A 16,003-nucleotide genomic window follows, 5' to 3' on the forward strand; every position below is an offset into this window, starting at 1 on the left:
TTTGGCATACAAACAAATCATTGACAAGAGTTTTAGTGAATAGAGTAGGATCAGCCTTTCCGACTTTGAAGCCATTAGTGATAAGAAAATCTCTTAGGCATTCATACCATGCTCTTGGGGCTTGCTTGAGCCCATAAAGCGCCTTAGAGAGTTTATATACGTGATTAGGGTACTCACTATCTTCAAAGCCAGGAGGTTGCTCAACATAGACCTCTTCCTTGATAGGTCCATTGAGGAAGGCACTTTTCACGTCCATTTGGTAAAGCTTAAAGCCATGGTAAGTAGCATAGGCAAGTAAAATGCGAATTGATTCAAGCCTAGCTACGGGTGCATAGGTTTCACCGAAATCCAAACCTTCGACTTGTGAATACCCCTTGGCCACAAGTCGGGCTTTGTTCCTTATCACCACACCATGCTCATCTTGCTTGTTGTGGAAGACCCACTTGGTTCCTACAACATTTTGGTTAGGACGTGGAACTAAATGCCATACCTCATTCCTAGTGACGTTTTTGAGCTCCTCTTGCATTGCCACCACCCAATCCGAATCTTGAAGTGCTTCCTCTATCCTGTGTGGCTCAATAGAGGAAACAAAAGAGTAGTGTTCACAAAAATGGGCAACACGAGATCGAGTAGTTACCCCTTTTTGAATATCACCGAGGATGGTGTTCACGGGGTGATCTCGTTGAATTGCTTGGTGGACTCTTGGGTGTGGCAGTCTTGGAACTTGTTCATCTTCCTCATCTTGATCATGGACATCTCCCCCTTGATCATTGCTCTCCTCTTGAGGTGGCTCAACTTCTTCTTCATCATTTTGAGCCTCATCCTCATCTTGAGTTAGTGGAGATGCTTGCATTGAGGAAGATGGTTGATCTTGTATATTTGGAGACTCTTTGGATTCCTTAGGACACACATCCCCAATGGACATGTTCCTTAGCGCGACACATGGAGCCTCTTCATCACCTAGCTCATCAAGATCAACTTGCTCTACTTGAGAGCCGTTAGTCTCATCAAACACAATGTCACAAGAAACTTCAACTAGTCCAGATGACTTGTTAAAGACTCTATATGCCCTTGTGTTTGAATCATATCCTAGTAAAAAGCCTTCTACAGCCTTAGGAGCAAATTTGGATTTTCTACCTCTTTTAACAAGAATAAAGCACTTGCTACCAAAGACTCTAAAATATGAAACATTGGGCTTTTTACCGGTTAGGAGTTCGTATGATGTCTTCTTGAGGATTCGGTGTAGATACAACCGGTTGATGGCGTAGCAAGCGGTGTTGACCGCCTTGGCCCAAAACCGATCTGAAGTCTTGTACTCATTAAGCATGGTTCTTGCCATGTCCAATAGAGTTCGATTCTTCCTCTCCACTACACCATTTTGTTGTGGCGTGTAGCGAGAAGAGAACTCATGCTTGATGCCCTCCTCCTCAAGAAAGCCTTCGATTTGAGAGTTCTTGAACTCCGTCCCGTTGTCGCTTCTAATTTTCTTGATCCTTAAGCCGAACTCGTTTTGAGCCCGTCTCAAGAATCCCTTTAAGGTCTCTTGGGTATGGGATTTTTCCTGCAGAAAGAACACCCAAGTGAAGCGAGAATAGTCATCCACAATAACTAGACAGTACTTACTCCCGCTGATGCTTATGTAAGCAATCGGGCCGAATAGGTCCATGTGTAGGAGCTCGAGTGGCCTGTCAGTCGTCATGATGTTCTTGTGTGGATGATGAACACTAACTTGCTTCCCTGCCTGACATGCGCTACAAATCCTGCCTTTCTCAAAATGAACATCTGTTAGTCCCAAAATGTGTTCTCCCTTTAGAAGCTTGTGAAGATTCTTCATTCCAACATGTGCTAGTCGGCGATGCTAGAGCCAACCCATGTTAGTCTTAGCAATTAAGCAAGTGTCAAGTTCAGCTCTATCAAAATCTACTAAGTATAGTTGACCCTCTAACACTCTCTTAAATGCTACTGAATCATCACTTCTTCTAAAGACAGTAACACCTGTATCCGTAAAAAGATAGTTGTAACTCATTTTACATAATTGCGAAACTGAAAGCAAGTTGTAATCTAAAGAATCTACAAGAAAAACATTTGAAATGGAATGGTCAGGTGATATAGCAATTTTACCCAATCCTTTGACCAAACCTTGATTTCCATCCCCGAATGTGATAGCTCTTTGGGGATCGTGGTTTTTCTCATAGGAGGAGAACATCTTCTTCTCCCCTGTCATATGGTTTGTGCACCCGCTATCGATGATCCAACTTGAGCCCCCGGATGCATAAACCTACAAAACAAGTTTAGTTCTTGATTTTAGGTACCCAAACGGTTTTGGGTCCTTTGGCATTAGATACAAGAACTTTGGGTACCCAAACACAAGTCTTGGTGCCCTTGTGTTTGTCCCCAACATACTTGGCAACTACCTTGCCTGATTTGTTGGTTAGCACATAAGATGCATCAAAAGTTTTAAATGAAATGTTATGATCATTTGCAGCAGGAGTTTTCTTTTTAGGCAATCTAGCATGGGTTGATTGCCTAGAACTATATGTCTCACCCTATACATAAAAGCATGATTAGGGCCAGAGTGAGACTTCCTAGAATGAATTCTCCTAATTTTGCTCTCGGGATAACCGACAGGGTACAAAATGTAACCCTCGTTATCTTGAGACATGGGAGCCTTGCCCTTAACAAAATTAGACAATCTTTTAGGAGGGGCATTAAGTTTGACATTGTCTCCCTTTTGGAAGCCAATGACATCCTTGATGCCAGGGCGTCTCCCACTATAGAGCATGCTTCTAGCAAATTTAAATTTTTTATTTTCTAAGTCATGCTCAGTAATATTGGCATTAAGTTGAGCTATGTGATCATTTTGTTTCTTAATTAAAGCTAGGTGGTCATGAATAGCATCAACATTAATGTCTCTACATCTAGTGCAAATGGAAACATGCTCAACGGTACATGTAGAGGGTTTGCAAGATTTTAGTTCAACAATCTTAGCATGTAAAATGTCGTTGTCACTTCTAAGATTGGAAATTGTAACATTGCAAACATCTAAGTCTTTAGCCTTAGCAATCAAATTTTCATTTTCAATCTTAAGGCTAGTAAGAGAGACATTCAATTCTTCAATCTTAGCAAGTAAGTTAACATTGTCATCTCTAAGATTGGGAATTGAAACATCACAAATATTAGAATCAACCCTAACAATTAGTTTATCATTTTCATTTCTAAGGTTGGCAATAGTATCATGGCAAGTGCTTAGCTCACTAGATAATTTTTCATATTTTTCTACTTCTAGAGCATAAGCATTCTTAACCTTAACATGCTTCTTATTTTCTTTAATTAGAAAGTCCTCTTAGGAGTCCAAGAGTTCATCCTTCTCATGAATAGCACTAATTAGTTCATTTAACTTTTCCTTTTGTTGCATGTTTAGGTTGGCAAAAAGGGTGCGCAAATTATCCTCCTCATCACTAGAATTATCCTCATCACTAGAGGTTGCATATTTAGTGGAGGATTTTGATTTTACCTTCTTCCTTTTGCCGTCCTTTGACATGAGGCACTTGTGGCCGACGTTGGGGAAGAGGAGCCCTTTGGTGATGGCGATGTTGGCGGCGTCCTCGTCGGAGGAGGAGTCGGAGGAGCTCTCATCGGAGTCTCACTCACGGCACACATGAGCATCGCCGCCCCTCTTCTTGTGGTACCTCTTCTTTTCTCTCCTCTTTCCCTTCTTGTCGTCGCCCCTGTCACTATCACTAGATAATGGACATTTAGCAATGAAATGACCGGGCTTACCACATTTGTAGCAAACTTTCTTGGAGCGGGGCTTGTAATCCTTCTCCCTCCTTTGCTTGAGGATTTGGCGAAAACTTTTGATGATGAGCGCCATCTCCTCATTGTCGAGCTTAGAGGCGTCGATGGGTTCTCTACTTGATGTAGACTCTTCCTTTTTCTCCTCTGTTGCCTTGAATGCGATCGGTTGTGCTTCGGGCGTGGAGGGGCCATCTAGCTCGATGATTTTCTTTGAGCCTTTGATCATCAACTCAAAGCTCACAAAGTTTCCTATTACTTCCTCGGAAGACATTAGTGTATATCTAGGATTACCACGAATTAATTGATCTTGCGTAGGGTTAAGAAAAACGAGGGATCTTAGAATATCCTTGACCATTTCATGGTCATCCCATTTGGTGCTCCCGAGGTTGCGCACTTGGTTCACCAAGGTCTTCAAGCGGTTGTACATGTCTTGTGGCTCCTCCCCTTGGCGAAGCCGGAAGCGACCGAGCTCCCCCTCGATCGTCTCCCGCTTGGTGATTTTGGTCACCTCATCTCCTTCGTGTGCGGTCTTGAGCACGTTCCAAATCTCCTTGGTGCTTTTTAACCCTTGCACCTTGTTATACTCCTCTCGACTTAGAGAGGCGAGGAGTATAGTGGTGGCTTGGGAGTTGAAGTGCCGGATTTGGGCGACCTCGTCCGAACCATAGTCTTCATCCCCCGGTGATGGTACCTGTACTCCAATCTCAACAACATCCCAAATGCTAGTGTGGAGTGAGGTTAGATGATGTCTCATTTTATCACTCCACATATTATAATCTTCACCATCAAACATAGGTGGTTTGCCTAATGGGACGGAAAGTAATGGAGTACGTTTGGAAATGCGAGGGTAGCGTAGGGGAATCTTACTAAACTTCTTGCGCTCATGGCGCTTAGAAGTTACGGACGGCGTGTCGGAGCCGGAGGTGGATGGTGACGAAGAGTCGGTCTCGTAGTAGACCACCTTCCTCATCTTCTTCTTCTTGTCACCGCTCCGACGCGACTTGTTGTGTGAAGGGGATCCCTTCACCTTGTTGGCGGACTCCCCGGATGGAGCCTTCCCATGGCTTGTGGCGGGCTTCTCGCCGGTCCCGAACTCCCTCTTGGCGGATGCTCCCGACATCACTTCGAGCGGTTAAGCTCTAATGAAGCACCGAGCTCCGATACCAATTGAAAGTCACCTAGAGGGGGGGGGTGAATAGGGCGAATTTGAAATTTATGAAGTTAAGCACAACTACAAGCCGGGTTAGCGTTAGAAATATAAACGAGTCTGAGAGAGAGAGAGGGCGCAAAACAAATCATGAGCAAATAAAGAGCGAGACATGATGATTTGTTTTACCGAGGTTCGGTTCTTGCAAACCTACTCCCCGTTGAGGTGGTCACAAAGACCGGGTCTCTTTCAACCCTTTCCCTCTCTCAAACGGTCATGTAGACCGAGTGAGCTTCTCTTCTCAATCAAACGGAACACAAAGTTCCCGCAAGGACCACCACACAATTGGTGTCTCTTGCCTTGGTTACAATTGAGTTTGATCACAAGAAGAATGAGAAAGAAAAGAAGCAATCCAAGTGCAAGAGCTCAAATAAACACAAATGTCGCTCTCTCTAGTCACTATTTGATTTGGAGTGATTCCGGACTTGGGAGAGGATTTGATCTCTTTGGAGTGTCTAGAATTGAATGTTATAGCTCTTGTAATGTGTTGAAGGTGGAAAACTTGGATGCCATTGAATGTGGGGTGGTTGGGGTATTTATAGCCCCAACCACCAAAATGTGGTCGTTGGAAGGCTGCTGTCGCATGGCGCACCGGACAGTCCGGTGCGCCACCGGACACTGTCCGGTGCGCCAGCCACGTCAGCCGGCCGTTGGGTTCTGACCGTTGGAGCTCTGATTGGTGGGGCCTCTGGGCTGTCCGGTGGTGCACCGGATAGGTCCTGTAGACTGTCCGGTGCGCCAACTGCGCGTGCTCTGACTCTGGCGCGCACTGTAGCGCATTGAATGCGGTTGCAGTCGACCGTTGGCGCGAAGTAGCCGTTGCTCCGCTGGCACACCGGACAGTCCGGTGTGACACCAGACACTGTCCGGTGCGTCACCGAACAGTCCGGTGAATTATAGCGGGGCGGCCTCCCATTGTCCCGAAGGTGGCAAGTTCAGCTTCAAGTTCCCTGGTGCACCGGACACTGTCCGGCGGCACACCGGACAGTACGGTGCGCCAGAACAGGGTGCCTTTTGAGATGTCTTTAGCTCTCTTTGTTTGAACACATTCTTGATCTTTTTATTGGCTTACTGTGAACTTTTGGCACCTGTAAAACTTATAAACTAGAGCAAACTAGTTAGTCCAATTATTTGTGTTGGGCAATTCAACACCAAAATCAATTAGGAAAAAAGTGTAAGACTAATTCCCTTTCAAATCTAAAATAAGTCAAAATCTTTCATATTTTTTTTTCCAATTTCAACCAATCCACATGGGATAGGAATAACCGAACAAGCACTTAGTTGGAAAATTAGAAAAACACAGGCATGTGGAACCCAGGAGCTAATTTGGCAGTAAACCAGTGGTAAGCAGTGCGAGCAGGAGTAGAGTAGCTAGCTGAGGGCATCAGGACATGCGTCTGCCCAGGGGTGCTTCCGTGCTTCAAATAGGGGACTGTACAATCCGATGAGTTTTTGTTTTCCGCTTTAGGGTATCCGCAACCGTTACCTCTAAATTTTTCCCCTTATATCACTTTTTTCCCCTATTTTCTCCCCTATTTTTTCATCTCCCGCAGCGGTTCCCCCTAAATACTCCCCCTATACCCCACTACCACTATAAAATATCATTTTCTATACCAACTATCAATTTTTTATCTACTAACAATTACTCGTGGACCCACAGCATAGTGTTTAGGGTGATGAACAGTGACACGCTAAATCTGGGGAGAGAGAAGGGGACCGACACGTAGGGGGCGCTGTAGGGGCACCGCTGCGGCTATAGGGTGCCCCGTACGCGCCACATGCAAGGGGAGGGGGCTGCGTAGGGGGTTGCGCTGCGGTTAGCAGGGTGCGTTGGTGTCTGGTTTTGCCCCGTTCGTTCTTTTCGTTCTCCTTCCGCTCTTTGATCACCTTCAGCGTCTTGGCTGCTAGAACAGAATACCAAGCTTAAGAGAGCCCTGCTCTTGGATGAAGTAATGTATGTAGAGCGAGAGGTCTGCAGTTCCTTGCTCTTCTTCTTCTTGAGTCTTGCTCCCCGCGGGCGCCACCTCTGCTTCTCTGACGATCATCTAACGTCGCAGTAGCACCACAACAAAGAAAAATTCAGGACACTTTATGTGCCTCTTTGGCAAACCAATCGACCTTCAATTGTTTTTGCACATCTTCATATCATTTAATATTGACTTGCGAATCTTATGCGGCAGCAGGACGAGAGATATATCCGAGTCCTCTACAGTCTAAAGTTACTAAGAATTGCCGCAGGACGAGAGATATATCCGAGTCCTCTACAATCTAAAGTTACTAAGAAGCACTCAATTTTTAATAAACTGGTTTACGAAAACTAAGATGGTTCCCAATATATCAGTTTATAGAAACTGGATTTCTAGTTTATTAAAAACCAAGAAGATAACCTACTATAGCTGAAATCAGTTTATGAAAACCGAGGCCAAACACCATGAACTAGTTTCTAAAAACTAGAGATAAAAACTGTTCTAAAAAACTAGGTTGCTTCTAAATATGGCCTAAAGCAATCCCTCGAAAGCTATCCATATTTATTCCACATACGATATGATACTACCAACACTAAAGCTTAAAATATATAATCCGATGTACAAAGGCACGCGCTCCCCTTGGCCCTTGCTAATCATCCGCAACAGAAGCTCTGAACTGAACAGAGTGGTGGCTGCTCTGGAAAATTCTCGCACCACAAGAGAATCTGGATAAGGCGATAGGATGCATATAAAAGACAGCAAAGTAATGCGATGGTTAATCATTAACTGTCGTGTGTCGCAACGCCACTCGCCAGGCAGGAATTCCACTGCAACTACAGCCAGAGCATGGATCTTAGTACCGTTCTGAGCGATGATGATCAGGATCACGATTTATTTAGGCTAATAAAAGATAGCTCGGTGAGATTATACGGCTGGTGAAAAGTATATGTAAGGTGAAACCTCTCCGATTATGAATACAAGGTTTTTTTGTGTAGAGAGAAGTCAATACAAGCTCCAGTAAACATATACAAGCTGTTTCTTTTCGACTAGGATTAGACACAGCCATTATACTCAACTCAAGCCAGAATTCCAATCCCACAAGGCAATCTTGTAAGTTATCACTCATCGCCTAATGCGTTTACAGATATTTAAAATTTATTTATGCCCATATTTGTGCAACAAGAACCGACCTCTAATGAAGAAGCAAGGACATCTTCACCATCACTTCGTAGAAAGCATGGATTTTCCAGCCCCACACTAGTCCGAGGTGGCAACAATTACTTTATGATCTAAAGGGGGAAGAGGGCCTTGTTGCACTTTATCTAGCTTTTTTCCGGCTAAGATTAGTTACTTTAATTTGGGTGGCTAATCTTAGATAAATATAGTGCAGTTAGCTGTAAACCAATCAGACCTTCAGTTTTGTATTGTCCTCGTTAAACATCGTGAAACGGAGGTGACCATATCGCTAAACTAGTGAAAACAGTAAGCTGCTTATATCAGTTAACCCACTGTTAGCTCAGACTATTTTACATTCCCTTCAGTTGCCACAGGAGGGTAGGATAAAGCCATCTCCAGCGGACCGTGTAAACGGTCGGTTTGTATTGTACTGTTTACATAGTAAAGTTTGAAATAAAAAGTGAGATAAATAATTTGATAAGAAGTCTGTTGGAGATAGTCTAATGTTCAATGACTATGGGGTCCTCACTTCTCATTTGTAACTTAAGCATCAGAAATGTTTTCTGATTCATCTGTTGTGTCCTTCACCAGAACATTCTTGGCACGTAGCATTATCTGAAAACTACTTTGTGTTTTTCACGGACTATTCTTGAACAAAAGGTCGGAGACGCTGGAGCATCCCGAGGCGCCATTTGCACCATTCTTGAGCATGAGATTGTTGCTTGATCTCTATTTGCCACGAGGCTAATCCCTCCCTAATCCTGTTTTCCGTCCCTTCACGGATGCTTCGAGTGACCCCGGCCCCAACTCTGGAAAGGTGCGGCGGGGGTGGGGATGGGTGCCGAGAGTGCGAGGGTGGTGATAAGTCAAGCGACGCTGCTCCCACTCCCACTAGCAACAGAGACAAAGAACCACATGGCTCAAAACAAGCCTGCGACTTTATTCCCCGGCCCCAGAATATGGTATGGAGCGCGTTTCCACCTCCTTTCTCCCAACGCAACAACATGCCCGGCTATAAAAACACACGCTGACCTGCACGGCTGCACACTCAAGCTCAAGGTAGCTCGCCAGACGACCAGAAGTAGCTCTCGCCTTCATCAGCAGCGGCAGCGCAGCCGCGCAGGCCACCGGTAGCTGCCAGAAGCTCACGTACAGAGCGAAGCGAAGAAGCTAGCAATGGAGCACGGGTACCCCTGCAACGGCTGCGGCGGCAACAAGGAGAAGAGGCCGCCGCTCAAGAGGGGGCAGCTCAAGGTGCAGATAGTCAAGACTCTGCTGGGCAGCCTCGCGGTGCCCGCCGGAGCCGGCGCAGCCAACAGGGAGCGCAGCTTCGGGAGATGAGCAAGCTTCTCTGCTTCTGCTACCTGACCAAGCCACATCCAGATGTCTGGTGTGTGGTGCTTCACGCAGGGAATATTGTGCAGACTGATGTGTGTCTTCCCCTTTGTTTAGTTTGGTAGTTGTAGGGTCCAAGTTTTGCCCCTTTGTACTCCCCCTTTTATTTGCAGCTTAGAGCTATGTCGTGGAGAGCCTGTTGCTCTATCGTGATTTGGCTGGTAATTTGGCGGCTAATTTATGAACCTTTCCTGATTCTTTCGTCCAGTTCTCCTCAACTCAATTGGCTTCACAGTTGCTCATCCGAATTCGAGCAGTGGTTACTGTGAGCTGAGTTCAGAAAACTGAGTGGTGGCTGGACAACAGACCTCATAAATTGAAATTACATATTCTCCTCGTCCTTTTTTATTTGTCGTGTTTTAGTTTAAAAATAAACTAATGGTCGGCAAATATTTGAGAACGAAAGTAGTATATATCTAATGTAGCTTTTATGTATAAAGAGTTAATGTATTTGTATAGTCTCTTTTTTCTAGTGTAATCTAAGATTCTCCTTATAAAGTAATTTATAAACACAAAAAATAGTTTTCACCAAAATTGTGTCCAATTCATAAAAAATATATCTTTACTTACCCGTCTTTCCTCCTCCGTCCTAGTCCAGTCCTTTTACCTTTTACCGATGGAACTAAGTATGTGAACTGGTTAGAAGTTGCATTATTGTGCTTGCTTAGGATATTACCATGCTTGTGGTAGGATAGAAAAGGAACATGAGTACCATATGGAAGGAGCCTCATACGGAGGAGAGAATGGAGGAGCAACAATATATAGAAGTATATAGAGGAGCACAATATAATGTATAAGAAGTGTCATATGGATACTCGTACTTCAGCACCAGGTGGTTGTTATCGACCAGACCTAGTCGGTATCAACTCGGACTTCGATGCGGTGATCAGACGGACCCGTACGGTCCCAACATAATTGTTACCGGCCATGCCGATTAGTCGACAGATTAATCAATCGACCGGTCATAACATATCTGCCAATAGGGTCACGACGATCTATACGAACATAAGATGTCATTTTTCCTTCATTCTTAACATGGTACAGAGCTAGAGTTCCAGCCGCCGTTGCCGCCAGCTCTAGTCGCCTGTGCGCGAGCGCGACTACCATCGGCCGCTGCCAGTGGAGGACCTACAGGGTATGCCAAGGTAGGCCCATTTACAACCCAACCAACCACTAAAATACTAAATTATATGTGAGTTAGAGAGAATAGTGTAAAAAATTATTATGGCATACCCTCACCCAAAATCTTAGGTCCGCTACTGGCCGCTACTCGAGCACGCCCGCGCTCGAGTGCGCCTGCGCTTGGCACGCGATCGAGCCCGCTCGCCTGTCTGCCTGCCTGGCTGCTCCACTATGCGCCTGCATGCATGCCACCGGCCTCTGTCCCGGCTGCTCTATCACTGCGCTTGTGCATGCGCCATCTCTGTTGCTATGCGACATTTAGGGCTCGTTTGGTATAGCTCCGCTTCATGATTCTCTAGCTCCAAGAGCTGATTCTCTAATAGAATGATTATGAGTGATTCTCTACTAGAAGTGAATCTATTTGGCGAAAATTGTTTGACAAATAGGTTGTGAAGTGATTCCTGAGGGGTTAGAGAGTGGGGAGCAGGTTGGGAGTGGTGGGAAGCGGGGTTTTTTAGCTCCCACTTTCTAGTACAAAATAGAAACTAGATTCATTCCAGAGCAGTTCAGATTTTTATCGTTTGGCTCGGCAGGAGTGATTCTCGCTGGGAGCGGAGCTGTGGAAGCTGCCAAACGCCTCCGCTGCACCCTCTGTTCTTCCATTTTCACATCTCACTTCACACTCCACTTAGTATGATAGCCCGCTTGTTCCACCAATATTGCGTATCTTTCCTCCGTCATCTTTGATGGCACCAACTTTTAGGAGTGGCTAACTATGCTTCGTGTATGTTCTAACATAGAGGACGAGATATACAATATTTTACTGGAGAGTGGAGACGATGAAGATATAGAGAAGAAAATGTAATGGTTATAGAGGCCGCGAATTCTGAAACAGAGTGGTCATGGCCATGGACCTGCCACTCAGCTTACCTGTTCGCGGAGCATGAGTGTGTGCCATGTGTTGATGTGCTGGCTGCTGAACGGGTTAGGTCTTGAACTCTTGATTCCTCTACAAGTGTCGTGGCCTTTGGGTTGGTGTTAATCCACATGTACTTGTTATGCGCATCTGACCATTTAAAATGAAGTTGCAATCTTAGCTGCATCTGTACTTGATATCATGGTAGGGCTAGAAGGTTGTTCCCTTGCCTTTAAAAAAATCCGTACTAGATATCAGAGATCTCACCTGTGCGATCGGATCCCCTCAAAAGGAGATTTATACTCTCGTTTGGTAACTGTCGCTACTAATGCTTAAACAAAACCATAATGCATGCACAACTACACATCCTCCCCTGTTAATCATTGCAAGGGAAGCGCACAGTGCTGGCTGGCCTGAAAGTTAGAGAAGCATCGTATCAGAAAGAAAAAGAAAAAGAGGACATATTGGGCTTGTTCGCTGCGGCTTTAATCCGACTGCGGCTGCGGCTTCTACAGTATTTTCTCTCTAGGGATTGCAGCTGCAACAGTATTTTGCAGCTGCAACAGTGGTTTTTGTAGTGCAGCCGAACGCGCTCATTATTAAACATTTGTGACACCACTTGCCACATCATATCGCCCGGCAGAAATGGGACGACAACCAGAGCACGGCGATAGGAACATTCTATCGTTTAGGGTTGATTTGGTGCTAGGGGAACCCAAAGGGATCCATGGAAGGAATCCTCTTGTTATTTAAAATTGAATTGCAAGGGAATTTCTCCTCATGAATCCCCTTGGGATCCCTTACCACCAAATCAGTCCTAAGTTCGGAAATCTATTTTCTAAAGAGATTTGCATTTTTAAGTAGAATTATTTCATTTTTCTTTGGAAGAAGAATAGAAATCCAGAAAAAATAGAGTTTTCAAACTAGTCCTTAAATATAAGAATACTTTGCATTGTTGTGAAACTTTTTTCTTTAAAAAAAGTCATCGTATCATTGTATTTATAGGGATACGCGGGTATGCCATTACAACTGGAGAAGCTAATAGTAAAATCTAATAGACAACTACTCCATCTATTCAAAAATATTATTCGTTTTGGCTCTCTTAGCTTTTACCTTTATATTTAAATGGATGATAATAAATCTAGACATATTTATAAAACACTTACATCAAATATTGTATGAAATTATTAATTAATTAAAATAAATTTTAATTTAGAACAGAGGGAATACTTTATTCGTCCTAAACTAACCACTAGACTTAAGTTTTCAAAACTCGACGAGATTTATATAAAATGTTATTAATATTTATATCTCATAATATATTTACCTTAAAATATATTTCAGTATAAATACAATGATAGTTATCGTGCATCACAAATGTTAGTATTTTGTACAAGTTTGAATAAACTTAAAAATTATTTTAAAAAAATGGGATGTGAAGATAGAAAAGTTAATGAGCTTGTTTCTATAAGGAATGTAGATTAATAGATTATGAATGATATATGCGCAATGATTAGGAGCACTAAGTTAAGCTAAGAGATAACTTAGTCTGATCTATGGAGATGCTAGTGAAATCTGCGTGCGTGATATATATCCAATAGAAAGTATTTGAGATTCTCGGATTCTTATTGTTCCCTCTTATCTCTCTCACTTGTATCCGCGCGCGACACGGACAAAGCCTGCAGAAACATGCAGTTTACCATTTTTAAAATTGCACATGTTCTTTGGCAAAGATTAGATACAAATATTTTTATACTGGAGAGCAACTGTATGTTCTTGTGAAGTGTAAACACTTTTAACATATTTTTGTAAAGAGTTTTGACTTTAAATAAACTAAAATACTTTACAATTTAGAACAGAAATCATGTGTTTGTATGTCTCTCTAGTCTCTACGTATATGATCAAATTGTATACAATACACAAGATGTCACATAAAAATTAAATTGTCACCCTTACATCTTTTGTCTAACGAAACAGATAGTTATGCGAAACTAAAATTTAGCATCTATCACATCGAATGTTTAAATAATAATTATATATAAATATAGTTTAATTATAAAACTAATTATATTGGATATATATCACCCAAATTGAGCCAAAGATCGCCTTTTTTTTTCTCATTAGTCCGTTAGCGACGACGACAATGACACGGCAGCATGTGACGTCGGCACGTGAGGTCATGCGCACGTTGTACAATCTCTAGCAATTAGCACACTGTTATCTGCGAAAGATTATACTCCAATAGTAGGCCGTATCTTGGACGGTTCAAGTTTCAACATCGGGGTTGCCGCTGTTCGGTCTTGACCGAATCCGAACGAACGCACACTGCGACTGCCAGTCTTCGAGCACCAGATGCGCCAAACCGGCAGAACTGTCGCCTGCGCCCTGCCGTTGCCGGCTTGACCGACCGCCGCCACTGCATTTCTTCTCATCCATCCGCGGCAGGCACCGTCGAATCGGCGCAGTGAGGCAGGCTCGATCGGATTCGGATCGGAGGCTCGCCCCCATGCCTGATGCCTCGTCTTTTTCCCTCCCTTATTTATACCTGGTTGTGGATGGGGTTTGGTGCCAGGTTGAGGTTGCCAGTAGCTTTTCTTACACACTACACTAGTCTCGTCAAGACTCAAAACTAGTAGGAGCTAGCTAGAGGCCCAGAGCACTGACTAGTAGGAGCTGTCGATGGCAACTGGTGGCTGCGAGGCTGCTCCGCTCGGCAGAGCTCGCCTCGTCCTCGTCAAGACGCCGTCGGGGAACCCGCTGCCCCGGCGGAGGGGCCAGGTGAAGGAGAGGATCGTCAGGGACATTGCGGATGCTCTGGCCACGGCGGCGGTCCTCGCCTGCGGCGACAGGACGGTAGTGGGCGCGGGCAAGAAAGGCGAAGGGGGCAGGGCGCCCGCGTCGCCGTCTCCCGGTGCGAAGAAGAAATGGTATCCTCGTGAATCGTGAGTGACGGGTAACGTACGTATCCTACCTAGCGTCAACCCGTGAGTTAGTTTCACGCTATCACTATTACTGGAGTGATCAGGGTATGGGAAGGATCAGTATTGTGGTCTGGTCCTTTCTTATCAGCGAGTATTGTGGTCTGATCCTTTCTTGCTTTCTCGTTATGTATAACCAAGCAAGATGAGAAGATGTATAGCTTGCTTCCAATATACTATTGAGCTAGCAAGTATTTTATTATGTTCTGACCGATCAAACTCCTGAATCAATGGAAGAACATTACTAGTGTGCCAAGAAGAAGCAATTCTCAAGGACATGGATCAGCACGGCTCGTTTTTGTTCATTTTAAAGGCGTGCGCATGCATGAACGTGTGTTAACCAGAGGGAACGACGAAGACCATCGATCAATCATTGCTGGTGGACCGGAGATTGGTCCTTTGGGCGACGGAATTTCGTCACATGCAGGTTTGCTGGTTGGTTTTAGGTGTTGTTTGAATAGTAACCATGGTTGTTTAAATCCAACCATATAATCAGATATTACACTAGAAAATGATACCGTCCTATTCGAACTTGTTATCGATGTTAATCAGATGCGAATCATTGTCATTATCATTTATGTTGCATTTCGTTAACCAAACGATACCTTAGTGTGCATGGCCTATGTACACTAATACCGTTGTAGCGGGACTCTACGCGATATAAACTGAAACTGAAGAACTGAATCGAATAAACTGTAACTAAAACCAAATTAATTGTTAGTAATTTCGATTCCATGTCTCAGAAAACCGAAATAACCAAGCAGTTTCGGTTTATACATAAGAAAACTGAATTAGCGAGAAAAAAGCTTAATAGACCAATAAAAGTTTAGGTCTAGCCCAATATAGTCTTACCGTACCAAATCCTAAGTATATAAGCGCACAACCTCTCTAAATCAATTCACCCTCAATCCGAATCCTCATCTGATCATCTACGCACTTTTGCTAAGCTTCGAAATTGTGTTGTTGTGTTTTTTTCCCTAATTTCGATCTATTCGGTTCGAACTTAGAAGTGAAACTGAACCGAACTGAATCAAAACACCAAGGCCTAAGTACAACCACGACGACCGGTTGGCAGGCTACCGCGATCGTTGTCGCCTGTCACTATGGCCCCGTTTGTTTCCGCTTTTGAGCGGCTTCTGGCGGCCATAATCTGCCCGGGTCATCCAAACGCGCAGATTTCATGCCGACTGCGAGACGAAGCGCTTTAAGGAGAAGTGGATATGCAGCTGTTGGAGAAAAGCGGTCACTCCCTCGCGTCTCCAGGAATCCCAACCGCTTCTCGGTCGTCACTGTCAGTCGCCCTGCAGTGCAGTACAGTGCCACCATGCCGAACCTGACAGACGGTTGCTTTGTGCCATGCGATGTATCTAGTGACTTGTTGAATTAGTGATGCATGATTCCTTTGTTAACAAAGCTAACGCTTCAACTTCGACTTGAGCATTAC

The 16,003-nt window shown here is 44.2% G+C and overlaps 1 protein-coding gene and 1 pseudogene across 1 annotated transcript; both read left to right on the forward strand.

The window, feature by feature from the left end:
- The first annotated feature begins 9,194 nt into the window (after positions 1 to 9,194).
- LOC100275292 (uncharacterized) lies at positions 9,195 to 9,746 on the forward strand. The gene has a single exon (NM_001363565.1). The coding sequence runs from the start codon at positions 9,325 to 9,327 to the stop codon at positions 9,487 to 9,489; it is 165 nt and encodes a 54-aa protein (NP_001350494.1). The 5' UTR covers positions 9,195 to 9,324; the 3' UTR covers positions 9,490 to 9,746.
- A 4,358-nt stretch (positions 9,747 to 14,104) lies between these two features.
- LOC103651043 (uncharacterized) lies at positions 14,105 to 14,847 on the forward strand (annotated as a pseudogene).
- The last annotated feature ends 1,156 nt before the right edge of the window (positions 14,848 to 16,003 follow it).

Source organism: Zea mays, chromosome 3 (genome assembly GCF_902167145.1).
Source record: "Zea mays cultivar B73 chromosome 3, Zm-B73-REFERENCE-NAM-5.0, whole genome shotgun sequence".
Classification (NCBI taxonomy): domain Eukaryota; kingdom Viridiplantae; phylum Streptophyta; class Magnoliopsida; order Poales; family Poaceae; genus Zea; species Zea mays.

What these genes read in the sequence shown, in the direction of transcription:
- LOC100275292 (NM_001363565.1), top strand. Translation starts at nt 9,325, where the DNA reads ATGGAGCACGGGTACCCCTGCAACGGCTGCGGCGGCAACAAGGAGAAG.